Genomic DNA, 27,497 nt, shown 5'->3' on the forward strand with positions numbered 1-27,497 from the left:
GAACGGTTCCTACCTAGAGGGAAGTTAGTCAGAAACAGCCTGCCTTGTCTCTTGCCCTCTGTTAAAGGACTAGCATCCTAAATAAATGTTATTTTTTGTTGTATTGGTATTTGTAGTTTGAACTTTTTTGATGTATATTTTCTTCTTATGTAAGCCTCTCTAGAAAGTTGATTGAAAGGTAGTATTTAAATGTCCATAATAAATAATAAGTGTCTGTCAGTTTGTTTGGTTTAGTACTGACACTCTGTCCATCACAGTTCAGCTTACTAGGGTGAAATCACACTAAACTGAATACTAAGTATATTTGTCAGAGTTGTTTTTAGCTGCTCTTCACAAAGAATCTATTGCCATATTACTTTTGGATCTTTAAATCTATTGGGTTGGTTACATACATGAATCAGACTTGTTGTACTAAAACCATCTGGAGCTGAAACAAAGCAGAATTGCTACTATTTTAGCAGCAATCCCTCTACACCATTTAAGGCAAGAGGGTGGCTACAAAATAACTCATCTTCGGATTGCCAATCTAGTCTTGCTCTTTTCATTATGAGAAAAGAGCTTGCATAGAAAGCCTTGCTTTAGGTATGGATTAAAATTAACACAGACCCATTTAGTTAGATAAATTAAATCAAATCAAACACTGTTATCAAGTCCTTTTCCTGCCTCTCTATTTACTTAGCTTCCCAAAAGAGTGAGGGTATGCTACATGTGTTGGGGGAAAGAACGGGGACTCAAAGATGTCCCCTCAGTACACTCAAGTATGTTACTGTCAATAGAAAACAAGAAGCATCATAGAATTCAGTGTTCTGACTGGACCAGAATTTTCTTTTCCCATGGTTTAAGCATCTACCAGGAATGGTTTGGAATGTAGAAGTTTTTGCCACTGCAGACAGAAAGAATTAACTGACCCCTGAAGTCCCTTTCAATGTTATGTTTTTATAAACCCAGTTGGTTGGGCCATGATCATCATTCCATAAACAAAACCTCTTCTGTCCACAGAAGGGTTCCAATCCAGCAGACCATTTCTGCTGATGGAACAGGGGAGGAGGCAATCTTCATTGAGTGCAGCCCCCACTGAAAATCTGATCTAGAGGCTTGGGGGACCCTCTAGTGAAGGTGGCACTGGGTGCTGCAAACAGAGAAGGGAATCAACAAAGATTGCCTCCCACTGGCCTGGTTAGGCTTGAGGGCCAGGGGAAGCAGACTGCACTCACAATTTGTTCTGGGTCATGCTAAGCAAGGCAGGACCTTGCAGAGCACACTGGATAAAGTGCTGACTGGAGTTTTCTCCCATAAGGAACTGTTGTTCCAGCAAAAGACTGCAACCAACTGAGGCCTTAACAAGGCTGGCAGAGCCTGGTCTTTCAGTGGCTCCACCCCTTCTGGATGCTGACTGTAGCTCTTCAAGGGCCAGTGTCTGCTTCTACAGTCTCATGTTCCTGCATGGCTGAGGGACAGGAGAAGCTTCAGGGGAGTCATCCTCAGAGTCAGATGAGGGGTGAGCTACATCCTCAGGCTGGGAAGGTATGGAAGGGGGTGCTGAGGGCTTCCCCTGAAGGAGTAGCCAGTGACCCTTCTGAATCAGAGTCCTCCTTAGGATAGTGGGGGAGCCTTAGAACCACACACTTGACACACACATCCTTCCCACCAGTGGGAGCATTCTGAGAAGGGAGCATTCCACTTAGCCAATGTTCCTATGGGCAGAAAAGACCCTGGATCCAAGCTAAGAATTAAAGCTCATCAGCAAACAATTGGAAAAATATTGACTACGTGCTTGCTCTCTTTTCTCACCTTGCTGTTGCTGCTCAGTGAGTTGTGCAACAGGCATAAAGGAAGGATAAAATGACTGCTTCAGAATTTCCCACTCCACTGAGCTGCTTCTTTGGTACCTCAGGATCCCTCTCATCTATATAGCACAATGTTACCTTGAGTTCCTGAAGAACATCTTTAAAGATCACATTAAAAGAACTTCAGTAAATCAACATGAGAGGTCAAGTACAACATGATAAGCCAAATGGGGAAAACATGAGAACAGTGGATCAAAATCAGAGATCGGGAAGGGGCTAAGAGTGTAAAGTGCAGCTTTGAAACCAAATTGTTTTGACAAATATTGAAACATTCCTGAAAATTACCCATAATATTAAAGCAGATGGATGGAAGGTTGCACAAGGAATGTCCTTTTGAGAAGAGATGTTTGTTTACGTAGCTCTGGGTTACAGGTGACTAACTGATCACTCATTAGTTGGACAGTTTTCCAATGTTTTGAAATACTTCCACAAATGGAATCAATGACTTATGTAACTCCAGTTCTTAATTTCAGAATCCAATCCAGCCCCAAGTTAAGTAGAGTCAATCATAGGTTAGGAATTGCATTCCACAGACTCATCTGGCTGAAGTCCAAGGCAGAACTCTGAAATTCCTCTCCCCGCCCCCAGTCCTCAGCTGTGAAGGGTGACCCATGTTGCGTTCAGTGCAGTGACCTGCTTTTTCTTTCTTCTGTTTGTCTTGCCTACCCATTTGAAATTGGCTGCCCTGCTGTTTTATAATGTGCAGCTGCAGAAATATGATTCTCTTTCTCCTTTGGATGTGATTTGCAGAATCCCAGTCTGAGCCACACATCCTTATAGCTACCATAATAGGAAGGGTATTAATTCCTTGTACTTACTCAGGGCTCACCTATGGTTTTGTATGGATAGCAGTAGTACAGGATAAATGCTTATTACAGTTCTAGTAAGTTTTAAAAGTACTAGATCAATGTCATTACAATAAAACACACATTAAAAACTCTTCCTTCCCAATCTGAAACAGAAATGTGTCTGTTTAATTGCAAACTGAAGATCCTTAAGCTGCAAGGGGAAAAAAAAAATCTATAACAACTGCTACCCAGCATCAATAGTGAGCTAGATGCTGTACAGCAGACAGAAAGAACGTTCTTGTCACGGGGGTTTTATATTTTACAATACACTGGTAAGATCAGAGATTAACTGTGCAGCGGGCGGGGGGGGGGGCTGAGCAGGGGGAAGGATCCTAACAATAAAACAAAAGTTAATATCAGAGGGAGAAATGAGGGCGTTCCACCAGTCCTGATGAGAGATTTTATTTTTCCTCTTCCTTCCCCATTCCTTTTTCCTTGTATATCATATATCTTTTTAGATTGTAAGCCTGCAGGCAGGGACAGTCTTCTTTTACTGATTATATGTAAGCCACTCTGGGAGCCTTTTTGGCTGAGGAGAAAGATAAAAATACTTTAAATAAAAAAGTTAAGATAAGATGAGACAAAGGTCATGGAAGAAAAAAATACTATACTGCTAGATTTTGACCTGAGACTGAAAGTGGAAAGGAAATAAACCTGAAGAACAGTGATGGGGAAATTGTTCCAGGCAAAAGGAACAACCTGTTAGAAGGATGTCCAAACAAGGGTGTGGAGGAAGGGTACAAACAGGAGATGAGGTTCAGCAGACTGGAAGAACTGAGGAAAATAAACAAGAGAAGGAACATGAAAGAAGCTGTCAGGCCTGGTGACCAGCCGATGGCTAGTGGCCAGCAGGCATCAGAGCAGGTAGGCAGGCAAAGAAGGACGCCTGTCTGCTCCTCCTAAGGAAGACATTTCTGCGATGGAGGAGCCCGCTTCTTAAAGGCCAAGTGGGACCCCGCTGGCTCCTCATGGGGCCTGAGCTGGAAGCAGCAGTATTAGTCTCCAGCCATGTGCGGCATTCTGTGGCTTCCAAGCTGCCATGGTGACTAGGGAGTGAGGCTTCTGACCTTATAATGGCAAGGAATGACTTTACCAGATCCAGATCCAGTTTTTTGTGTGCCCCAGGCAAGAGTGTTGCTATAGCACAGCCCTTGACCAGTGCCGCTTCTCCTCTTTGCTATGGCCGGCTGAATGGGAGTGTGGGGTGGGGGAGGTCAACCTCTCTCACTCACTGCCAGTACTGTCTCCAGACAGAGGAGGAGAAGAAGCCACAGGTCAGTCAGCTGAGCAGTGAAGAAGAGGAGCAGCAGCACAGGGCTGGCACCAATAGTTAATTTGGGTCGGGGGGGGGGGATCAGTAGATGCCTGACAACAGTGACTGCTCTGAGGCTGCAATTTGGCTCTGGAAGTGATCACATTTATTTAGTTTTATTTAATTATTTATTTATTACACTTCTATCCCACCTTGTTCCCTCCTGCAAGGAACCCAAAGCGGTTTACATGGTCCTCCTTTCCATTTTCTCCTCACAACAATCGTGTGAGGTAGCTTAGGCTGAGAGTCCATGACTGGCCCAAAGTCACCCCATGAGCTTCATGACAGAGTTGGGACTTGAAGTCCCAGTCCAACACTTGCTAACCAATATACTACACTGGCTCCCACTTAACAGGTGTTCGCACATGCATGTTCATCACTTGGTCACTGCAAAGCTATAACTTACACGCATCTCTTGTCAGGCAGCTTCCATATAATCTCGTATTACCTCTGGGTCCAACACAATGCTTTTCAGTGGATACAGCTCTTGTGTTCTTCTACAAGCCTTCATCCTCCTGCAGTGGAGGCTGGTGGCTCTTATGTCAGTGGGATAGTAAATCCACTCCAGGCTTCAGTCAGAACTAGTCAGAATTCTAAAGGAGCTATATAGAACTCCTTTAGAGTTCTGTTTGGTTCTGACTGAAACACAGAGCAGATGCACCACCCCATTGACATCGGAGCCACCAGCCTCCACTGTCCTTCCTCCTGCATGTAAAAGTGACTAACAGACCCATTATAAGCCTTAGTAAGCTGTGGACAAGACAGCTTCCCGGTGTCAGCAAATGGGCATCCAAGGGAAAGGGGGCAATTGCCTTGTCCTCCTAAGACAGGAGTACAAGCAAACTGCTGTGCACACATGCCCAGTGAGTAGGCTCATGATCCTAATACTCAAAGCATTTTTTAAAAATCCCCACTGATGTTTAGATTTCTCTCAGAGTTCATTTCCAGTCACCCAACAGTTAGCTCTGCTCATATTGCAACATTTCCTTGGTTTTCTAATGATAAAAGTAGCGTGAAATGAGACTCGGCCAGCTCTGTTGGGAATTCTCGCAGCTTGTTTGTTTCTGTAAAAAGAAAAAAAAAACAAAACCCACACACATCTTGTTATCTAGCTGTTCTACACAGATTAAAGCCAGCACTTTTCATCAAAAAAAGTCATTCAAGTAGCAAATATGTTCACTAAGGCTGAACAAGCGGAGCTTCTGAGAACCTACAAGAACCCGTGAAGAAACCCAGAGATGAATCTTCTAGCACTGTCAACCACTTTGTTCCTGTCCTTTCACAGGCGTACACTAGGCAAACCTATCCAGGTGTGTCTTTGGTCCAAGTAAAGATGCTACATAGATTTCTCTCTTGAAGAACTGACTTTCTGCATGCGTGTTGTAATTGCACATTTTAATTATTATTTCTCTTTATTACACACTAACAAGGCGCTGATTCTTTTGCAGGGAATCCAGGAAAGCAATGACACAGGTGAGCTTGATTTATAACTGTTTTATGCGATGTTAAGTTCTCAGTTCTGTGCTAATGCCATACCTGCACGCTCCCCAAACTATAGCAGGTTGCTTCTGTTTTATGCTGTTGTGACCAATGGAGGCTGGTGATTCCGATTTTGGTGAGGCTGTGTATCCTTTCCGGGGATCAGTCAGAACCAGCCAGAACCCCCCAAAATAGTTTCAGCACCTTGGATAGCTCCTTTAGACTTCTGGCTCATTCTGACTGAAATCCGGAATGTATTCACAGCCCTGCTGGAATTGGAGCCAGCAGCCTCCACTGGTTGTAACTGAAAGGATAACTGTCAGTCGTGTGCATCAGTCCCAATCTGGCCTTCTGGGTTCCCCAGATGATCATGCCCCCTTTGCCTGGACCTCTGATTGCCAATCATTCAGTGGTGTCCTGGCAATTTTTTTCCCCCTATTCTAAAAGGGTAAAATGCTGCGCCTAACACTTAGCTACTGGCAATAAGCTAGGGTTTGCTGGTGTTTTTCTGTGTTTTGATCCTGCCTCCTTTTGCCTTCAGCCCCACTCACCACTGGAATCTTGATGCATATAGCTGGTATGCTAAGGAAATAATGTAATAATAGAAGAATTCTCATAGTATTTTTTATGAAGTTCTAGTAAACTTGGCCTGAAGTGTAGCCCTTTGAATCACATTTTAAAAGAGAGCCTGGTAACATTCAGCCCCAAACACTTTCCTGACCTAGTAGTGGATATTGTTAAGCATGCCTTACTTCCCCAAGTAGTGAGACATGCAGGACAGTGCTACAGGATTTGGTTCCATATGAACAACAGAACATTGGGAATTTAAGGTGTTTTTGTAATATTTTAATTTATTTTAAATTATTTCTAGGATGCCTTTAAAGGTAGAGCCTTTATCTGCTGTGATTATTTATATACATACAAGCACAACATAGTTGAACAGTACTCTTTGGGTGGAGGACAGGAAGGCCTGGCGTGCTGTGGTCCATGGGGTCATGAAGAGTTGGACACAACTTAACGACTGAACAACAACAACAACAACAACTCTTTGGGCAGTATCCTATGCTGCCTGCACACCAGCAGGACCCAACCACTAGCGCACTGGGGAGTTAGCGCTCCTTAAAGCAACTGGAAAGGAGTGGAAACACTTGTTTCCGGAACAGGGCAGGTCAGTGGAGCTTGCAGAAAGGACCTCCATTGATCTGTCCTGATCTGCAAATGAGCCTTTCCAGGCTTACTGTAGGCAGCACTAACTCCCCATTGTAGTAGCGGTAGGTCCCACTGGTGAAATGGAATGAGCGGAAGCCCAGTAGCAGCATTGAATATTGCCCTCTATCTCTATTTAAATTCAAACCACAACAGCATCTAGCTGTCTCTCGGTCCCTCTCTTGTCCTCTGACAGATGGGGAGACACATTTCTGCCCATGAAATTATATATATATACACACACACACATACACACACACACATACACAAATACAATCACACACACATACACATGTATATAGAGATATGTGCGTGTGTGTCTTTTATATTAAAGAGTTCAGATAGATAGATAGATAGATAGATAGATAGATAGATAGATAGATAGAATTCAAACTATAAAATCCTATATAGTAACATGGCCTTGTAGGCCCCTTCCAACCCTACTATTTTATGATTCTATGCATATAAACCAAACAATAGTACAGTTATGACTATTACAAAAGGCAAAACTGAAATATCCAAATTTTATGCCATAACTAGTACATCAAAAAGATCTGTTTTTCATGGTCTAGTCTGATACCATTTCCAGCATTGAATGAATCAAGTTCATTCCCTTGTTAAAAGTCTCTTGCCAATATTTTCCCTTCCCAAAGTCTTTTATAATTTATTCATCAGCATATTCCTTTCCCAGGCTTTGAGGACTGGAATCTGTTTCATATGCCACATCTTTGCTAGAAATATGGAAGCTCCAGTTAACATATCGCACACCATAGTCCTGTGTTCTTTCTTTACAGATCCTTGCAGACATCCCAGCAAAATTATGAGAGTGTCTGATGATATTTAAGAGCCTATTGTGTCTTTTATTGGGACTTGTATATGCTTTCAATAATCTTTTACCAGACTGCAATCCCACTAAAAATGGGAGAACGAATCTTTTGGAACACCAGATCTCCAACATAACTCAGATCAGAGACATTCCTATACATTTGTGAGAGTCTAGCTGGGGTAAATACTGCCTGTATAACTTGTAATTTTCTCTTTAGATCATGGGTGCAGAACCTCTTTCAACCTGAGTGCCAAATTCTATTTCCGACAAGCTCTCAGGAGCCACATTCCAGTGGTCGGTGGGGCCGAAGGCAAAAGGGGTGGGACCTCAGGCAAAGTGGCAGGGCCACAAATACTGGCATATTTTAGCTTAAAGCTCTTACTGACAGTAACTAGGCCTTAGGAGAAGCATTTCAGCATTTTAAACACCTCAGGACTGCAATACCTGCCACAGTGCCTCTCCCGACCTGAACCTACCCAGACACTATGATCAACATCTGAGGCCTTCCTCTGAGTGCCAACTCCAAGCGAGGTTCAGAAGGTGGAAACAAGGGAGAGGGGCTGTTCAGTAGTGCCCCCCCCCTCCGATTATGAAATGATCTCCCACTGAGGCCTGCCTGGCACCAACACTGTCATCTTTGTGGTGCCAGGTTAAGACTGTCCTCTTCTCCCAGGCATTTAATGGCATATGATGGGGCATTTATGTCAGCTGTCTTGAACAGGTCCAGCATTTTATTGAAATTGTTTTTAGCTGTTTAAAAATTTTTTTAGATTTTGTATATTTAAACTTTATGCTGTATTTTATCTTGTGAATTGTTATGAACCACCCAGAGAGTTTTGGCTATTGGGTGGTATAGAGATGATGATGATGATGACAACGACAACAACAACAACAACAACATTTTAGCTTAGGGGAAAGGTCACAAAAGCTGAGAAACCATTGAACGATTGGTGGTTGGGGGAAAGGGGGTGGGGCATGGCCATCTGGGGGATCCCAGATGGTCAGATTTGGCCCCCAGGTCTGAGGATCCACACCCCTGCTTTAGATGCTACATCCAGTGTACAACCTGGATCCTCTCTCCAGGCATATTGCCATTGGGAGTCTGATATTACCACATTAAATCCTTTTTCAGTTTTCTCTGCTTTTACTATCTCTAATTTCACAACCCTTGAAGGATTGCATAGAAAGAAGGTCATCGTGCTTACTTGATATCATTCATTTCTCAAAGGCCATCAAAGGTCTGATTTTTATCCCTATATTTATCCCTCTTGTAACCTCTTGATCATAACTTTTGATCTTGGAAGAATGGAAACATTCTTGTTACATTTTAACATAATTGCATATATAAGATGATAGATTTCTCCTTAAGAAAGTCAAGAAATCTAGCAAAACTGTTTATAACTGAAAAAGAGAAATGACCCATATTCTTTGCTTTTTGAAAACTTGAACTCCTTTCAGAGTGGGTGGACATATCCCTGGGGTTAATGTTTGTCTATATTTATTCCACGCTCTCATGATTGCATAACTTATCTGATTCAGAGTTTCAGATCCCATTGATCACAGAGTATCAATCTCTGATCAGATCAATCAACCCATGTTTAATAGGTCAATGGAAGATGTAACCCTAATTGTTCTGTTGCCCAAAATGAAGTCCCATGGGAAGACCCATTTCACTGCCCAACACCTATGGATATTTTTCAGTCTCTTCTCTCCCACTGCCACTTTATCTTTGCAGGAGAAGCTGATTTGCACCAGGATGATATTGTCTATAGAAGAGCACCGCGCAGTGCCGTGCGTTGCAGTCAGAGCTGCTATTGGCCCAGAGCAGAAAATGGAGCGGTCACCATTCCAGTTAATATCTCTACAGAATTCTGTATGTCACTTCTAAACTTCACACTGGACAATTTGTACATTTATGCTGTACATCCTTATAATGAAAATTCACCATGCAAAACCTGGTAATGGAACTTGCTCCCTGCAAAGATTTCATTGGCCCCTACTCTGTTTGCTTTTAGGTGTCGGTGAAAATGTTCTTGTTTTTGCTGGCTTTTAGACCACAGTGAATGTAGCCGATAGTTATTTAATTCTGCTGCTGGTTAATGTTATTCTATATGTGGTTGCTCTGTGATTTAATGTGTGTTTTTAGGATTGGTTTTAATGTTGCTTAATTGTTAGCTGCCCTGAGCTCCTTTGAGAGGAAGGCTGGGATACAAGGATGACAGAGAAATAAAACCAGATAGCTGTTTTCCAGAAATGGCAATGAATAAGCATCCTCATTTTAACCTGGCCGGGAGTCATGTTCCTGCTGAGCAAGGTCTGGGAAGATCTGACTTGGATTCCTGCACTGAGCAGGGGGCTGGACTCGATGGCCTTGTAGGCTTCTTCCAACTCTACTATTCTATGATTCTATGCTTGTGATCAGAGGGCAATCATTGCAGACACCATGGTACTGGAGTAGGGAGCAGCTTACAGTCAGACTGAGATCCTGCAGACCCCAGGAGCTCCCAAGTGACAGCTGATCCAGTCCAAAGTTCAAGGGAGTACTTATAACCCCAAGCATGTTTTGATGATTGCCAAAGCCCTGCCCCTCAAGCGAGGCTGCAAGGGGTTTAAAGAGGTGGCATAATTAATATTTGTTTATTCCTTTATTTATTTTATATTGGTCAGATGAGTCAAATTCCTTCCCAAGGTCTAAGTTGCCTCTCTGAGATCTGGAGAATTGGCAACTTCTCCTTCTCCTTCTGTTCTTCTGTTCTCTTTCTCCTTCTTCTCCAAGTGATCTATGCAAAGTTTTCCCACTGACTCTATATGAGTCCTTTTAGGGTCCATGACACCCCCTGAGCAGATGATGATGGCTTCAGAATCATCACCAGTGCCCCATCTACATGAGCCTTTTACTCCAGGGTGGGTGCAAGTCGAGGTCCCTCAGGATAGATGATGCAGTTACCACTTCGCAGCCATCTGTGGTTTTCTCCTGGAAACTTCAGATTTTTGAGGTGGTGTTTTGCTGCGATTTTGGGGGTTTGCTGTGTGTTTCCCCACAGTTGTGGTCCATCTGTCCCATCCCCAAAATGACTTCGCATTTTGCAGTGGGTGTGTTGTAGGTGTATGTAGTGCTTGTGTCGCTCTGTGACGCCCTTATACTCCCCCCATCCCTTCGCAGCTGCACAGTTATGGAGGCACAGAGAGGCGTTTTCAGTTATTTAATCACACTTTCTCACATGTTTGCAGCTTTGCATCTTCGCAACAGTTGCTTTTGGACTCAATACCCAAGGGCTTGGGGGGGGGTGTCTTGGGGGAGAGCCATCTTCGCTCCAGCCACCATTTCTGACAGATGGGTAGGCACATACCACTCACACTTGTGAGTGTGAACCATCGCGAGAGTGTCGGGCTGGGGAACTGACAAGCAGAAGGCGTGGAAATGAAGGCGCACAGATCACCCACATTTTACCTAACAAGGGATGGACAGACACAACAGGACCCCTAAAATACAAAACAGCCACTGACATCTTGGACCCCACACTCATGGGACTGTACAGCTGTGCATTTAAGTATAATGGTGAAAAAAGGGGGCACTGCAAGTCTGTTAGGGATGCCCACAGTAAATTGCGAGTGCATCGCAGGGGATGCTAGCTCGAAGCTGCATTACTGTGCAGTTGTGACGGGGTGTGTGTGAAAGGGGTGCCATGTAGATGAGGCCCAGAAAGCTCATCCTCAGAAGGAGCTGAGGGCTAGAAATATTTAAGATCAATTGTGATAAACAACAAAGGGCCAGACAGCACCTTAAAAGCTAACAAGTTCCTTGTGACCAGTTTCGTAGGCAAGAGATAGCAATGCCTGATCAGATGTATGAAGCGGACAGCAAAGGTGTTGGATTGTATATAACATATCCAAGCCACCGTGTGTATTTTATACCTGGGGACCTTTGCTCAAATAAAAAAAATACTCTAACGAACAGCACATACCCAAGCTTAAAACAGATATTAACGTGCTAAAGTGGTCTGTGTAGGCCAGGGGTAAGGAATCTTTGATCCAGCAGGGTCAGCATCCCTTGGGGGTGATGATTTAGTGGCTGCATGCCATCTGTGGGCAGGGCCAGAACTCTTGGTACAGTAGGTGGGGCCAGAGTCACCAACACCTTTAGGGAGAGTGAGAGTAAGAGTGAGAGACAGGGTCTTGGTAGTGATCATATTAATTTAAGATCATCGCTACCCCACACTCTTTCTGGCACTTTCTCACACATACAGCCAGAACCACCCACACACACTATCTCTTTCTCACACACCCTTCACCCATCCATTCACAGTCACAATAACTATTCATAGTCTTCATTCTCTCTCTCTCTCTCGCGCACACACACACACACACACACATACACGGCATTGTCCCAAGAGTAGGCATGGTTGGACATCTGCCGAGGGCCCATATTGCACAGGCAAGAGCTCCCTGGACTTGCTCCTCCACTTCTCCATTGCAACTTGCTTGTTTGCCTGCCTCTTGCTCTGGCCCAGGCAGTTATGATGGTGGTGAGAAGCACGAGCAGTAGCAGCCACTGTCTCTTTGCTCCCTGGCTCTCTGCCTCTCGAGCAAGCAGGTGGCAGCAATGATGGGAGAGAGGATGAGGAGCAGTAGCGGCTGGTGACAATGCTGATGAGAAGGGGGACTCACTGAGGGAGGGGGCCCCTGAGGGTGTCTTGCCCAAGGGCCCTCAGAAACGGGCCTGCCTCTGAACACATACCCACATGCACATCCATTCGTACACATAGCGAATCCATCCAACCACACTCACATGCACATCTCAAACAGGTGTGAAGTTGTGGCTCTCAAAACCTCCCCTGCAGAGAGCACAGATATCCTCAGCTGGTTTCCAGTGTTCTAAATGTCCTTGCAACTAGGACCTTTGCCACTGCTTCACTGTTATGCAATAAATGGAGCATAGCTATAGTCTGAGTGGTGGGTGATTTTTAAAACAAACAAATAACTGTATTAAAGCAACTTTCACCACACACATACAGAGTTTGTCAGGACAGGAGCTCTGTTCTATATTTTATTTTTTTATTTTGAAAAATGTTTTGGCTGCCTTTCAGGGCAGAAGCCCTCCCAATGGTAATTCCAGAAATGCAGGGGCTTTCTCCGTGTTGATAAATATTCTTCTCTTTGAACTTAATGCACAGGATACAGGATATTTCAATGTATTCCATCACCTCCCTTGTAACATTTCTTTTTAGCCGTGGAGCAGAGGCTTGTAATAGCCGAAGCCATGCAAGAGATTGTCACGCTGACCTGTGTTCGTTTTATCAGTCGCACAACAGAACATGACTACATAAATATTATCCCTGGAGATAAGTAAGCTTCGTCTCTCCTCATGATATCTGAGAATGCTACTAATGCTTAGAAATAGGCTCCTACTGACATCCGTTTTTACAGACCCCGCAAACTGGATACTTATAGGTGTTTGAAACCCTGACCCTACTAGAATAAATGGCAAACTTTGCTCCAGTATAGTATCGCTTCTGACATTAGGTTTTCTGACATTAGGTTTAGTAATGCAAAGTCTCTTAACATAAGATGTGAGCATATTATGTGGGATAAGCTCTCTATATTTTGTAGCAAAGATAAGCTGTCCTCTTAAACCGGCTTCTAGAGTTTCACTGAACATTCATCTTTGCTGTGAATTAGATGTGCACAACTGATCCCATGTGATGTTTGCATTCTAAGACGTAGATCTCAAGATCAATGTCTTTTTAAATCTATTTATTATCAGAAATTGTTCTTGATCAGTTTGGGATTTTGCCCCCTGAACTAGCACAGTGTTTGAGATGGCAAACTTCAGAGATCACAGTATTGCAATCTATTTTACATCCCCCCCCCCTCAAAAGGGTGCAGGAATCATAGAAGTGGTCAAATTTCAATTGGAGAGTCAATGTTTATATCACATTTCAGATGTGAGGTCAAGCTAGAGTTCAAGCTTGAAACATAGAACAGTGTTCTGAATGTGCATACCAGCTTTCATTTTAATATCTCAGTCTTCCAGGCAGATATGGTATTACCATATATATTTTCACTTTACTCCCCACTTTGAAAATGTGTATTGAAGCTGATATTGAAACTTGAAACTAAGAATGGTGCCCTGAATGTGTCCACCAGATTTCATTCTGATATCTCAATGTTTCAGAGACTTACAATATTACAAACAAATGAACAAAATGCTGAACAGGCTGGTCAGGAACCATTTAGGAGTCAGTAGCTCCTTTTGGAGTTACTCCCATATGAAACTGCAGTAGACATTTCACTTTTCTTTTTCTGTTTTTACATGGTGTTGATAAACAGTTTGTTGCTCAATACACACTGGGATTTATATTACTTGGATTAACAACCTTACCTCCTGCACCTGTTGAATTTCTTCTTGTTTCTGCTTTGTGTTGCACTGTCCTTTTGGTGTGTTTTATTTCATTAAACCAAAGGCCTTGTTTCACTCAGCCACCAAGGCAATTTAGGCTACAATCCTACACATGCTAACTTGGAAGTATACCCTACTGAATACAGTGGAAGTTATTTCTGAGTAAACATGCATTGGATCGCACTATTAATCATGTATTTGCAATTCTTTTCAGTTAAATTCATGTTACAAAGCTGTGTTTGGTGACTTCTAAAGAACATGGCATATATACTTTATGTGATGACACTGCTCTTTGCTTTCTATGTTCTCAGATGCTGGTCTTACTTTGGGAAGATTGGAGGCCCACAGCGATTGGGCTTGGCAAAAAATGGCTGCATATATAAAGGATTAATTCAGCATGAGCTCAACCATGCACTGGGTTTCCTACACGAACAGGCCCGGAGTGACCGAGATGTGTATGTTAAAATCAACTTGGAGAATGTTGCAGCAGGTATGCATCCATGAGCACTCAAGTAACTATTTTAGATTTTGCTTGGTGTAGATCAGGGGCACAAAATTTCAGGCCTAGGAGCTAAATCAAGCTGACCTGGGTCCCAATTCAGCTCTCCAGGATTCCATAGCAAGCCATGCTTCTTCCTCTGGAGTCTGGACCCACCCCCTTTTCCCAGCCACCTAATGTTTGTGCAGCCCACCTCTACCCCTGCCCCGCTCTAAAAGACAACTTGGAAGTTGCTGCTAGTGCAAATTGTAGCAGCTAGACTGTTGACTGGAACATCACATAAAGATCACGTAACACCAGCCTTAAAGGAATTGCGCTGGCTGCCAATACATTTCTGGTCAGAATTCAAGGTTCTTGTGATGACATTTAAAGCCCTAAGTGGCTTGGGACCTCGATATTTGAGGGAGTGCTTCCCCCTATATATGCCTGCCCAAGGATTAAGATTTGTTGGAGGGGCCCTCCTCTGCGTCCCACCAGTGTGAGACATACGCTATGGTGGGACGTGGGAGATGGCCTTCTCTGCTGTGGCACCCTGGTTATGGAATGCCCTCCCCTTGGAGGCCTGATTGGTGCAGACGCTGGTTTCATTTTGGCGCCAAGTTAAAACATGGCTTTTTACCAAAGCCTTTGAGGGCTTTTTGGATTCCCTGAGTTTGCACACTATTTTAACTGTATTATCATTTTAGATTTTAAATTGGTATTAGCTATCTTAATGATGTAATATGTTTTTTTAGCTATTTAAATTATTTATTGTTTTACACCGTTTAAATTGATTTTATCTGTCTGCCCCCTGAGATCCTAATGATATAGGGCGGGATGCACATGTTTTAAATAAAGAAAGAAATAAAGAATAAAAGGTTGAAATACCTCTCCTAAGACTTAGTTCCTGGCAGTAAAAGCCTTAACCTAATATATGGTGGCAGTGGAGGCTGGTGGCTCCAATGTCAGTGGGATGGTGAATCCGCTCCGGGTTTCGCACCTTGGAGAGCTCCTTCAGAGTTCTGACTGGCTCTGACTGAAACCCGAAGCAGATTCACCAGCCCACTGATGTCGGAGCCACCAGCCTCCACTGCATGGTGGTATTTGGCGGATATTTTGAGTCCTGCCCTGGTCTTTGGCCCTGTCCCTTTTGCTTTCAGCCCTGCCCACCAGTGTAATATGGCCCCTGAGAGCTTCTCTGGACAGCATATGCATTAAAACAATTCTAAAAATAAACCACTAAAGAAAACAAACAGCAGATAACATAAAGGCATTTTGTTACATTAAAGGAATAGCCTTAAAGGGAGATTAAATAGAGATGTCTAATAATATACTAACCCTTGACATTTAGTAATTATGTGTAAATTAACAGTTTTTGCATCTTTTTTTCCAAATACCTGTGGTGAAATGGGTTGGATTCCTTTAGGCAATGCATTCCAGAGTTCTGAGCCCACAGCTAAGAAATCCCTGCTGTGGATCCTCCAGGTTTCACTTCTCACAAGAAAAGGAGCTTAAACAAGATTATTTTTTCAGATGTTAATGGATAGGAAGGGGAGAAACTCCCAGAGGTACTGTGTGAGCACAGGCAAAATGATGTTCTATAGCTCTCAAGAGCCCTAGTTGTGAGTTTTCAAGCCAAATTCAAAGCCCTGGTTTTAACCTATAGAACAGGGGTAGGATTGAAACCTAGTGTCCTCCAGATATTTTCGATGGCAGTTCCCATAACCTCTTACCACTGGCTATGCTGCTGACTGGGAATTGTAGTCCAAAGCATCTGGAGGACACTGGGTTGCCTAACCCTGTTCTATAGGTTAAATCCAGGGCTTTGAATTCAGTCTGGGAAACCACTGCTTGCATCAGTGTATCTGAGGGTCAAACTAAATGTTCTTGTAATCATGCATAGTTAAGCTTTACTCCAGTGCAAGTGTGTGTGGCTCCAATTTGGACTGGGACCATAGTGCTCCAGGAAGGGGTATTAAATCTTGCCCCCTCTTGTCATTACAATCTCTCTCTCTCTCTGGGCTGATCTATATTGCACCCGCCATCACAATGAATTTGGTGTCCTCTCAGGTTAAACGCTCTCGCATTAAAATGTGATTATCCACACTCACCCATTTTCCCCGTCGCGGTGCTTCATTGAATGCGCGAGCTCGGTTCACACTCAAGTGCTGTGCTGTTTTCCTGCTCTTAAAGATGGAGGCTCTCACTGGAGAATCAGAAACTGTTCCTGTTTCTGCTGATTCCACGCCCACCACGCTCACAGCTCCCGATGGCCCCATGTTGTCTTCCGGCTACTGATCGCATAGCTTCCTCAGCACTCAGTGTTCCCTCAGCAACAAGCAAAGGGCTGGATGTGTGCATGCTTGTCTGATCTCGGAAGCTAAGCAGGGTTGGCCCTGGTCAGGAGTTGGATGGGCGACCGCCTGGGAATCAGGCTTCCTGCATTGAGCAGGGGGTTGTTCTATCCCTTCAAATGAGTTTTATCCCCTGCTTCGTATTTTTGTTTTTTAATTAAGGCGTTATCTTCGAAGAATCATGGCTTCTCTGTGATTTTTTTTTTCTAATTCAGGCATGATCTTCAAAGATTCGAAAATTTGAAGATTTGAAGCTATGTAAACCTACACAGGAGTAAAAAACAAAAAAAAACTATAGCTTCACTATGTGTAATTACAAGAATGTTTAGTTTGGCCCTGAAAGAATACTGTACTGGTGAAACACATTCTGTCCTGCCTCCCCCTTTCAGCCAGCAGGCAGCTACGTTCTGTATCAAGTGCAGCTTTCAGAATGTCTTCAAAGGTCAGCTCATGTACAGTGCTGATGAAAGTCTTCCTGGTCTCTGCAGCAAGGCTGGGTCCAGAAGAGGTCAATGAGAAAACCAGGGTCACAGTGTTTTCAAAGCCATGATCATTTCTAAGCAGCACTGGGGACCCCAGTTCTTCAAGCAGCCATTCCGCTCTGCAGTGGTGGTGGACCCATGAAGGTGTTCTGTTTCCCCTCCCTTTTCTGAGCTCTGTTCAAAGTGCTGGTGCTTACCTTGAAAGCCCCACACAGCTTGGCTTTCCCTTGCCAAAATGCAATTGCAGCAGACAGCAGTAACGTTTCAACAAACTCAAACATCAGGCTGACAGATCCTTTTTGAAATTCTGCACCATCCTCTTTCCCCTTTCCCTTTAAACGTTTCAGTTAAGATTAAATTCCCCCCTCCCATCTTTGTGTTTTTATTTTTGTTATTACTAATAAGAAATCTTTAGTGAGATATTTATTTCTAGTTATACATTTTCTCATTCTTATTGAGAAAGCAGAAAAATACAGTGGGGCTGCTCACACAACATGCTAACCCACACTTAGTGGTTGAGTATAGGTTGTTTGTTGAACCATGGGTTAGCATGTTGTCTGAACCCAGGACATTTTCCGTGGGGTCAGGGTTGTTAACCACCCTGAACAAACCAACAACAAACCATGGGTTCTCAAGGTGGCTTTTTCGAGAAAAATAAGCCATACTGCATGGTTAACAAGCCGCCCTGCAGTAAATATCCTGGGTTCAGACAACACGCTAAGCCACATGTAGTGAGTTTGACACCAGAAGAACTGGGAAGGGTCAGGTTTGAACTGACATAGTGTCTTATATGCTGTTTTGTAAAGTATAGAGACCTGTATAGTCTAACATAGTAGGAAGATTTTAGTAATCAAGTAGGCCTCTGTAATGGGCACCTTCTAGTGGCTTTCTCACACAAGAAAATTGGTACCAAGCAAGTACAGCCACAACTGTTTGGCTTTTGCAGAGCAGTCTCATTCTTTGAGATAAGGATGTAGTTCTTCTCTCCTGTGAAAAGAGAAAGACAGCCCCGCCCCCTTCTCCTGAAAAGAAGGTATGTTTCTCATGACAGGCTGTAAAGCTTAGGAGAGACATCTATAAAATTCAGCAGGCTGGTTTTGCTCTCTGGTCTCACTCCAAGGGGGAAAATGTGCACTACCAGCCTGGAGAAATCTGTTGGTCCATGAGGTGGCATCTTGTGTGCTGTGTGGACCCCAGCACACAATCAGCGATGACAGAAGACTGCTCTGGTCTGCTGAAGGGACATGTGAGCTATCTTTGCATTTCTTTCTGCATCCACTTATCACCTATGTGTAACTGTTAACCTGATCCATTTGTGACATTTTCTCACTTTGGCAACCCATGAATCTGGTTTGACTGGGACCTGAGAGGATCAGGACCCCCAGACCAAGACACCACGTTTGTCCTGGTCCAACAATCAAAGACACTTTCAGGTACAACACACCTTTATTTGACAGAGAGAAAATGCTGCAGCGTGGGGAGTTCACTCTCTGCACAATGAAATAAACTGCCCCCTGCATGCTAGACGCCACTAAATTTTATTAGGAAATTGATTACACAGCCACCTGATCACAGAATGCTTGTTGACCAAAAAGGAAGTCTAGTTTAACCACAAATTCTTAAACCGTTGGCTGGCCTGTCTGGAGAATGGTGACATGCAGGAAGTTCCCGATTTGGCTTATTCACATATAGAAACTTCTGCTGGTTAGGCAAACTGCTATTCAGAACTTTGTAGATCTTGCATGTTTTGGAGAGAGAGGGTGAGGGTGGTCATGTACACATTCAAAAATTCTGCAGTGAAGATACCTAGGCCCAACCTTCGCTGGGCCTCAATATGGCTTCCCTCTGGTCTATTACAATTGGCCATAACAGGCTCAACAACAGCCCACACTCAACCTCTGACTGTGGGTTAGCATGTTGTGCCTACCCAGTCTATGTTTCTTGGAGCTTAGATATTCATATTTGCCTTTTAACTTACTACATGCAATGCAATAACACCTATATGTTATCCTTAAGCACATGCTTATATGCTGGCATTAGGATCTTCTTGTACCTCTTCCTATGCCACTGCTAACTTCAGACCTGTATCTTACTGATAACTACAGATCTGCAGCCAAGGAGTTTGTTATTTGTTATGGTTATTTCAAATCAATATTCAAAATGTAGCTTGCTCTCCTCCCCATAGTCCTCTAGCTTCTGGAGCTCCTTTGCTTGCCCGCAGAACACACAGGTCTGACTATGTGAATGTGACGCCCTTCCATAGCCTTTCTTTCTTTGGACCTTGCCTTTTGCAATTTAAAGCTCAAAGTGAGTTGGAAAATTCACAAGCACTTTGGCAATTAAGGGCACAATCCTATACATATTTAGAGAGAAAAAAGTCCTACAACCCCGAGTTGTAGGACTGGGAGTTGTAAGACTTTTTTTTCTGTCTAAATGTGCATAAGCTGTTGCTATATTCACAACTGTTTTATTTTCAGAAGACTAGTGCCAATAAAAATTAGTCTTCCCTGCTCTTCTCTTCTTATGTCTTCATTAGTTTCTGATGCATTTACTCTCATTTTTTACAGGAGAACAGGGGAATTTTGAGAAAGTGAACTCCAGCAATCTGGATCTTCCATATGACTATGGCTCAGTGATGCACTATGGCGCGTAAGTTGAGTTAGGGGTCACCTTCCTTTTCAGATGGAATTGCTAATAATTTTGGAAATGATTCATAATTGTTTTCAAATTAGGATCCATCTTTTAAAATTAGAAGCTATTTTCTATGAGGTTTATTGATAATCTCTTCTCTATCCTCTTCTCTGGAGCAATGTAATCTCTCTGCAAAGTTTGTAAGCTCCAAATCTCAACAACCCATTTCACAATTATCCTTCGGGGGGGTGGGTATGCTAGCTCCACGGGGCTTTTGGCTGAGAAGCAAAGACCGAGTGATAGTCCTTTTCAGCCACTGTCATATAATATGCATAGCTCTAGGAATAAATGTCTGTATCAGTATAAGGCCTGGCGTTCTGGGACCATATGAATATAGGCATTCTGTATATTTTCGTTCTTTAACTGGAAGGGTATAAAGTAGGTGGAGGGAAAGTATGGTGACCATGAATCTTCTGAAAACTGTTTCGTAATTTATGAATTTAATATCTCTTGTGAATTTTCTTCTAAGGTGTAGTCTGGGAAGCTATCAGGCATTTGATATCAACCAGCATTTGGTATCTACCTGTATCAAGCAGCTGTCAGGAGATATTGGTGTCAATATTTCCCTGTACTTGGATCAGCCAGCTAGTATACCCAGAGGCCTCTCTCAGGGCTTCTTCACTCGAAGCTTCTATCCTGCTATTGAGATTTGTTTGAGGGTCCTTTAGATGATGCTGTCAACCTCCAGGGCGTCTCCTGCACTAAATGACCTTTATTCCATTTTTTAAAAGATCGGAGATAACAAGCTGTCAAATTACAGTGCTTGAGTTCCGCCCTCATGAAAAGAAGAACACCACAATAAGAGAAGCTAGACCACAGTGCCATCTAGCAGCTGTATAATGAAACATATGGAAGACTCAGATAAAGGAGAAAAGGGGGGGGAGGAGGGAAAGGAGCATGTGTAAAGGGGGTCCGTCATGATCCTGCATTTAAAATGGAAGCAGAAAGCCCCATTTTAATTGTGGATTTTAGGCTGGTCTAGAGATGCTCTCAATGTACAAGTGTGCACATGTCCCTGCAGGATCTACCATATAGGGATCAAATGGCTTTGGAAGTGTAGCTGCAATCTAAGGATTAAGAAGGATCTTTCTCTCTCTCCCTCTCTCTCTCTCTCTCTCAGTGGCTGTCATCAGGCAACACCCATACTTTCAATCCCAGCCATGGTTGCCCTTTCCATCTGTCCCACTAGAAATGGTCAAGGAGCTGAAATCAGCAGACTATTCCTGTTGCAAGAGGCAGTGATAGGCCAATGAATGGATGCCAATAGAACAACTACTTGCGCTGTCCACTCCATATTTGTATGAGAGAGATCCTTCTTCTGGAGAAAGCTTAGCAACTTATCCTCTCTCACTCTTCTCTGTTGCCCTGTTGAGACTTAGAGTGGTACTGACACTATTAAGAAGATTGTTAATTAATTTAGTGACAAAAGTTTGAAGGGATAGCAAGCGGATTCTATCCACTTCAATATGATGGAAGACTTCCTCCACATTTTTACTTTAATACACATACCTCATGCTCAGTGTGCATTTTATTATAGTAATCGAGGGTACATTTAAACCCCTGTGCATACAAGTGTACATCTGAACTGCCTAATTCCATCCTGGTAGCATGCTGTTTCTGGGAACATGCTTAAGGTAGCATGCCATTCAAAAAAAGCTCCATGTCTTGCAAAAATAAAACTTTAACTGTGTTACTGGACATGAACACTTTGGACGTGCAATCGTAATGCATAGTCGGGAACACATACAGAAAATGAAGACATTCTACTTTGTAAATGCACTTCAGAAAGTGCCCTGAGTTAAGAAAAGACTCATCGAACTAGAGAACAGAAACAACAACCAGCAGTTTCTGATCAAATACAAAACAATGTTTGTAAGGATAACTGATCATTGTTGATCTCTGATTTGTCACCTCCTTGCACATTATTATTGGGCATTTGCACATTCTTATTAGGAAGTAGACTTCAGTCTTGATACAAATGGTTATCTGTCATTGTCACATTTGTACATTTCTGTTGCTAAACACATATTTGTCTCCTATATACAGACAACCTGCTGTCTGACATTTTTGCTGTTTTTCTTGCTGTGCTTTTAATTGTTTTCCAGGGTGATGGAAAGCAGGGTGCCATGCAGGGTGCCATGCAGATATGAGTTAAAATATTGCATGATAATGGAATTACTGGATGGGGTTTAATGAGCACATCTGTTCCTGTTTCCTGCAGATATGATTTTTCTAAGATTGCTGGAAAAGCGACCATTGTCCCTGTCCCAAATGCATCTGTACCAATTGGGCAGAGGGGAGGGCTGAGCAACTTAGATGTGAAAAAAATCAACAAGCTCTACAGCTGCAGTGAGTAGTTAAAATGCTACATGGTTCATTTTCCACGTGATACAGTGTGGGTTTAAAAACAAAAACAAAAAAGAACTTTTGGCTCAGCTAATGCTAATCCCAAATAGCACTGCTGAGATAGTTGGATCTTACCTGACTCCTCAGTCAATATGTTTTCTTTTCCAAAAGCATGGAACAACTGATTGGTTCAAAACTGGGAAAGGAGTACGACAAGGCTGTATATTGTCGCCTTGCCTATTTAACTTATATGCAGATTATATAATGAGAAATGCTGGGTTGGATGAATCACAGGTCGGAATTAAGATTGCCGGGAGAATTATCAACAACCTCAGATACGCAGACCATACCACCCTCATGGCAGAAAGCAAAGAGGATCTAAAGAGCCTCTTGTTGAGGGTGAAAGTGGAGAGTGCAAAAGCTGGTTTGAAACGCAACATTAACAAAACTAAGATCATGGCATCTGGCCCCATCACTTCCTGGCATATAGAAGGGGAAGAAATGGAAGCAGTGACAGATGTTATTTTCTTGGGCCCCAAGATCACCACAGACGGTGACTGTAGCCATGAAATTAAAAGACGCTTGCTCCTTGGGAGGAAAGCTATGGCCAACCTAGACAGCATAGTAAGAAGCAGAGACATCACCCTGCCGACAAAGGTTCGTATAATCAAAGCTATGGTTTTCCCAGTAGTAGCGTATGGCTGTGAGAGCTGGACTATAAGGAAGGCTGAGCGCTGAAGAATTGATGCTTTTGAACTGTGGTGCTGGAGAAGACTCTTACGAGTCCCCTGGACTGCAAGGAGGTCAAATCAGTCCATCCTAAAGGAAATCAACCCTGAGTGCTCATTGGAAGGACAGATACTGAAGTTGAAGCTCCAATATTTTGGCCATCTAATGCAAAGAGAAAACTCCCTGGAAAAGACCCTGATGCTGGGAAAGATTGAAGGCAAAAGGAAAAGGGGACTGCAGAGGATGAGATGGCTAGATAGCATCACTGATGCAATGAATATGAACTTGAGCGCGCTCCAGGAGAGAGCGGAGGACAGGAAGGCCTGGTGTGCTATGGTCCATGGGGTCACGAAGAGTCAAGCACAACTTAACGACTGAACAACAACAACAATGCCTTAAAAACAATAAACACTTTACTGTGCACATAAATGCACATCCCTACTTATGCAGGTAGGGCCTAAAATGATACTGATCATATTGTTTATTGCACTGGCTGGGTTAGTATACATTTCCAATTTGAAAAGATGTTCCAGGCCCATGTAAGTTGTATGGGGTCTTTGTACAATGACCAGTGCCTCATTTCATAACCACTCTTGAGAGGTGGCAACCATAGCCTGCAGTACCATCTTACACTTGTATGGTTATGCATACACCCACTTCTGCAAGCAGTGAGAAGTTGCAGGTTCACAAGGCTTACCCAAGTTTGGTTTCCTGTGGAAGGAGATCACTGGCATCTTATTGGTGTTCTGCAATATTTGCCAAAATCCACAGTTGGGAAACATCTTTATCAAGACCAAACAAAATGCCACAAAAGTATGCAGGCTTTTGAATTCTACAGAACTCTTCATCAGGCTAGGTGATACAAAAACCAGGGGATGGGGAAGGAACCAAAAATTCCATAAAATTGGACTGGCCCAAAGACATCCAGTGGACTTCATGGCTGAGAGGGGACTTGAACCTGGATTTCTTAAGTCCCAGTCCAACGCTCTAACCACTATACCACATCCTTATCCTTCCATATCTACCTCACTCATCATAATGTTCAGCTTTTTGCTAGAAATATATATGTTGGTTTTAACTGACCTAAGCATCCTGAATTGCAATTGATAAGCTATTTACCTGGGATGGGGTTGGGGATATTGTAAACAGGTATTTTTTTGTGCCAGTGATTTTAGTTGCTTCATTCTCTTCCTTACAAAGAACAGCTGAACAGTGATATATTTAATGAATAATTTATCTTTCATGAATTTGGAAGCCATAGATAAACAGAGGAAGTTGTGTCTGAATTTTCTCTTTGCATATCTCTTCTTCCTCACCCCTATTTTGTTCTGTTCTCTAGACAATTGTAGCACTGTGCTATGTAGTCCAAGTGGAAATTTCTCCTCAGACAGTTACCCACATTCATACCCCAGTGATGTCACATGCCTATGGCTGATCCGAATCCCACAAGAAAAGGTAAGGAAGTTCAAACCAGGTCTTGAGCTGACGTATCACTATTATACAGTAGAACCCAGATGTCATCAAATGCACCCAAAGGTAATGGAAAAACATTTTCTTCGTGCTACTTGTAAATGTTTTAAGTATGCGCTGAAACTAATTTACACAACACAAATCTTCCAGTTAGGTTCAGGTGACTTAGATTCAAGTGACCTCTCCAGGCAAGAGCACAGACAAGAAACCTTTTTATGTAAATCAAGAGCGGGGAGAACTTTTCACCTGGAGGGCCGCATTTACTCATGGCTAACCTTCCAGCAGCCACATGCTAGCGGTAGGCAGGGCCAAAGCAAAACATAAGCATGATCAAAGCAAAAGAGGGCAGGATCACACCACACCCTTTCTCATACCCAGACACAGAGACACAGGGCAACCTCCGCCAACATTTTGTAAGCCACAGGAAGCTGAAGCCCCAATGAGCATGTGGATGTGTTTGGGGATGTGCTCAGAGTTCTTTTGATACCAGTCCTTTTTAGAATCTAATTCTGAGAGTGTCATTAATTGGGACTACTGAAAACAAAATCAAATAAGGATAATGCAAACTTTTCTTTTTCAAGCAGATTTGCATTACGGTTTCTTTTCCAAAATTGGTTTCTACCCTTCAATGTTCTTATTTGCCCTTTTAATGTTTGTTGCTTCTGTTTTGAATTACCTGATACATCCGCTCTTGCTGACAACCGTTATTGACAGAGTGCTGTGCTCTGCATATTCTGTGCAAGGAACTAATTGCATTTACTGTTAATTTTGATGTAGCCTTTGCAGTGAACAGCATATTGCTGTTCTGGCACTTCGTTCAGTTATTTCAGCATCCGTTGGTATGACTCATTAAAAAAAAAATAGCTGGATTAATTTTATTATCGCAGCCCTATGTGTGACTGGCCACTAATGCACTAGAAATCAGGAGACAGTACAAAAACATTGTGTGAAGGGCATGCGCTGTAAATATGAACAAAAAGGATGGAATTCTTTGTGGCCAACCAGAGCATGAGCTGAAATTGAGATGGAGTGAGGAATTTTGATGAAGTGCAGAGTGGAAAAGTGGAGAAGGGCATTTAGAGAATGGAATCTGCTCTTTATAGAACAGTACACCCATATGCATATGTTTGAACATTTGGCCCAGAATACACATTACATCTATCACGATAATGTGGCAGGAAAGTGCTTCCACATGGTGAGTGATCCCCATTGCACTATAAAGTATAGAATTACTTGTCATATAGATTGGACCCATCATGTTAAGCATCTCCATGTCACCAGTCCATGATCCTGGTACCTACAGATGGGAGCATGATATGAATTCCATGTGGCAAAGAGCACTTCTACGCATTACAGCCAGGATGGGGATCAGTTATCATGACGACCTCTTTTTCAGCAGCATCCCTATGGCCAATGTCTCATGTGCGACATCCTTTGGCTCAAGGCCAGGTAAGAATGGAAGACACACAACTAATAAGAATCAAGGCCAATCCAAGTTAAAATGTTTCTTTTTTCTGCTTTAGGTCTTTCTGAAGTTTCATGTTTTGGATCTCCAGCCCACCCCAAACTGTGCCTCTGACTACATCCGAGTTTATGATGGTATCAGCAGAAATGCCCGTGTCCTCATTGACAAGTTTTGTGGCGTAGGGCAATTGCCTGCAGTAGTGGCTTCTGGGAGCACAGCACTTGTGGAGTTTGTGAGCAATAAGGATACCACAGCAGCAGGCTTTTCAGCCTCCTATACGCATGGTATGAAAAGCTCCATGTCTCACTGCTCACTGAAATTATCAGGGTTTGGGGTGGAAAGCAACATATACATACAAAATTAAGCAATGGTAGAAGAGTTTTGTAAAAGCATCCATAGTGTATGTTAATTTAGGTCATTCTTCCAAGGTTCCTGTATTATCCAAATGTTTTCAATCAGATCCCTCCAAAATCCACATAAAATCTATGGACCTCTAACTATGTGCTCATCTTTGCATCTCAAGCATGCCCCAAAGTAGGTCCTGCTGTGTTCGAAGTAGCCAAAATTTCAACACCATTGCTCATTGGAAGGATAGCAGCGTAGGGCTGGAATGCTCCCCTCATCCTATTGCTACTTCTCAACATCTGCATTTGGGTCCCAGTGGGATGTGTTGCCTGAGACTGCATCTACCTACCAATCACGTGGCCCAGGCTGGGCCAGTCGCAGAACTGGTTGAGCTCTCCTGTGTCAAGAGCCACCTTTGCTAGAGCTCTCTGCTTTCCCACTTCTCCTGGTGTCTTGTTTCTATCAAGACAGAATAGGGAGTTTACGTACTTGTTATATTTGTATTCTGCCCTTCCTGCAAGGAGTTCAGCAGCCTCTTAACAATGCTGCGCGGTAGGTTAAGCTAAGAAAGAGCTTCAAAGCACACAGTGAGCTTCATGGCTGAGTGAAGGATTTGAACTTGGGTTTCCCACATCCAACCCCGACGCTGTAGCCATTACACCATGCTGGCTTGGGAGAACTGCTGCCTCCACTCTCTCAGCAGAAATGAGATAGTCTTCTGGGCAGCCCCAGAAGAGCATCCATTGCAGGGCTTCCTTCATTTGTAGGTTTGTTTGTTTGTTTTTTATCACAGTGATATTCCTTTTATTCCTCTGAAGCTTTTCTTTCTTCTCATCGCAGTGAAATGTGGGGGAACTTTCACTGATACTTCTGGAGCAGTCGTTTCCCCAAACTTCCCTAGAAGATACCCCCCAAACCAAGCCTGCCTGTGGATTATCAGTGCTCCATTAGGAAGCAGGGTAAGGGGCTGGGAGCAGAAAGAGACATTAAAGATTTGCTGCCTAATTACTTTAATTGGCTAATGTCCATAACTCTTCTCCTACATGTCAAGTGTCATCCAAGTGTGAAACTGGACCCTGACCCAAATCTCAACAATATCCTGAGCAGATTAGTCCCATCATTCATAATTATTGAGCAGCCATGACTCTCAAAGTGTCATTGAACACATCTGGCATCCAATATACCAGGGGTGGGCAACATGCAGCCCACATGCTCCCCC

General features: G+C 43.1%; 1 protein-coding gene across 2 annotated transcripts in view; it reads left to right on the forward strand.

Annotated features, from left to right (window-relative positions):
- The first annotated feature begins 5,162 nt into the window (after nucleotides 1-5,162).
- Nucleotides 5,163-27,497, forward strand: part of LOC146357542 (embryonic protein UVS.2-like) — a 28,003-nt gene continuing 5,668 nt past the window's right edge. The window contains exons 1-10 of one of the 2 annotated variants that reach the window (XM_084827753.1): nucleotides 5,163-5,317; nucleotides 5,456-5,480; nucleotides 9,254-9,391; nucleotides 12,747-12,864; nucleotides 14,230-14,408; nucleotides 19,800-19,881; nucleotides 22,145-22,272; nucleotides 24,338-24,453; nucleotides 25,992-26,217; nucleotides 27,119-27,237. In XM_084827753.1, coding sequence (XP_084683879.1) covers nucleotides 5,246-5,317; nucleotides 5,456-5,480; nucleotides 9,254-9,391; nucleotides 12,747-12,864; nucleotides 14,230-14,408; nucleotides 19,800-19,881; nucleotides 22,145-22,272; nucleotides 24,338-24,453; nucleotides 25,992-26,217; nucleotides 27,119-27,237 — 1,203 coding nt within the window. In that variant the 5' untranslated portion in view covers nucleotides 5,163-5,245. The remainder of the gene's footprint in view (nucleotides 5,318-5,455; nucleotides 5,481-9,253; nucleotides 9,392-12,746; nucleotides 12,865-14,229; nucleotides 14,409-19,799; nucleotides 19,882-22,144; nucleotides 22,273-24,337; nucleotides 24,454-25,991; nucleotides 26,218-27,118; nucleotides 27,238-27,497) is intronic. The other variant, XM_084827764.1, reaches the window with a different exon arrangement.

The sequence above is a fragment of the Heloderma suspectum genome, chromosome 1, assembly GCF_057233095.1.
Source record: "Heloderma suspectum isolate Gila_16-S chromosome 1, 16-S_ref, whole genome shotgun sequence".
Lineage (NCBI taxonomy): Eukaryota > Metazoa > Chordata > Lepidosauria > Squamata > Helodermatidae > Heloderma > Heloderma suspectum.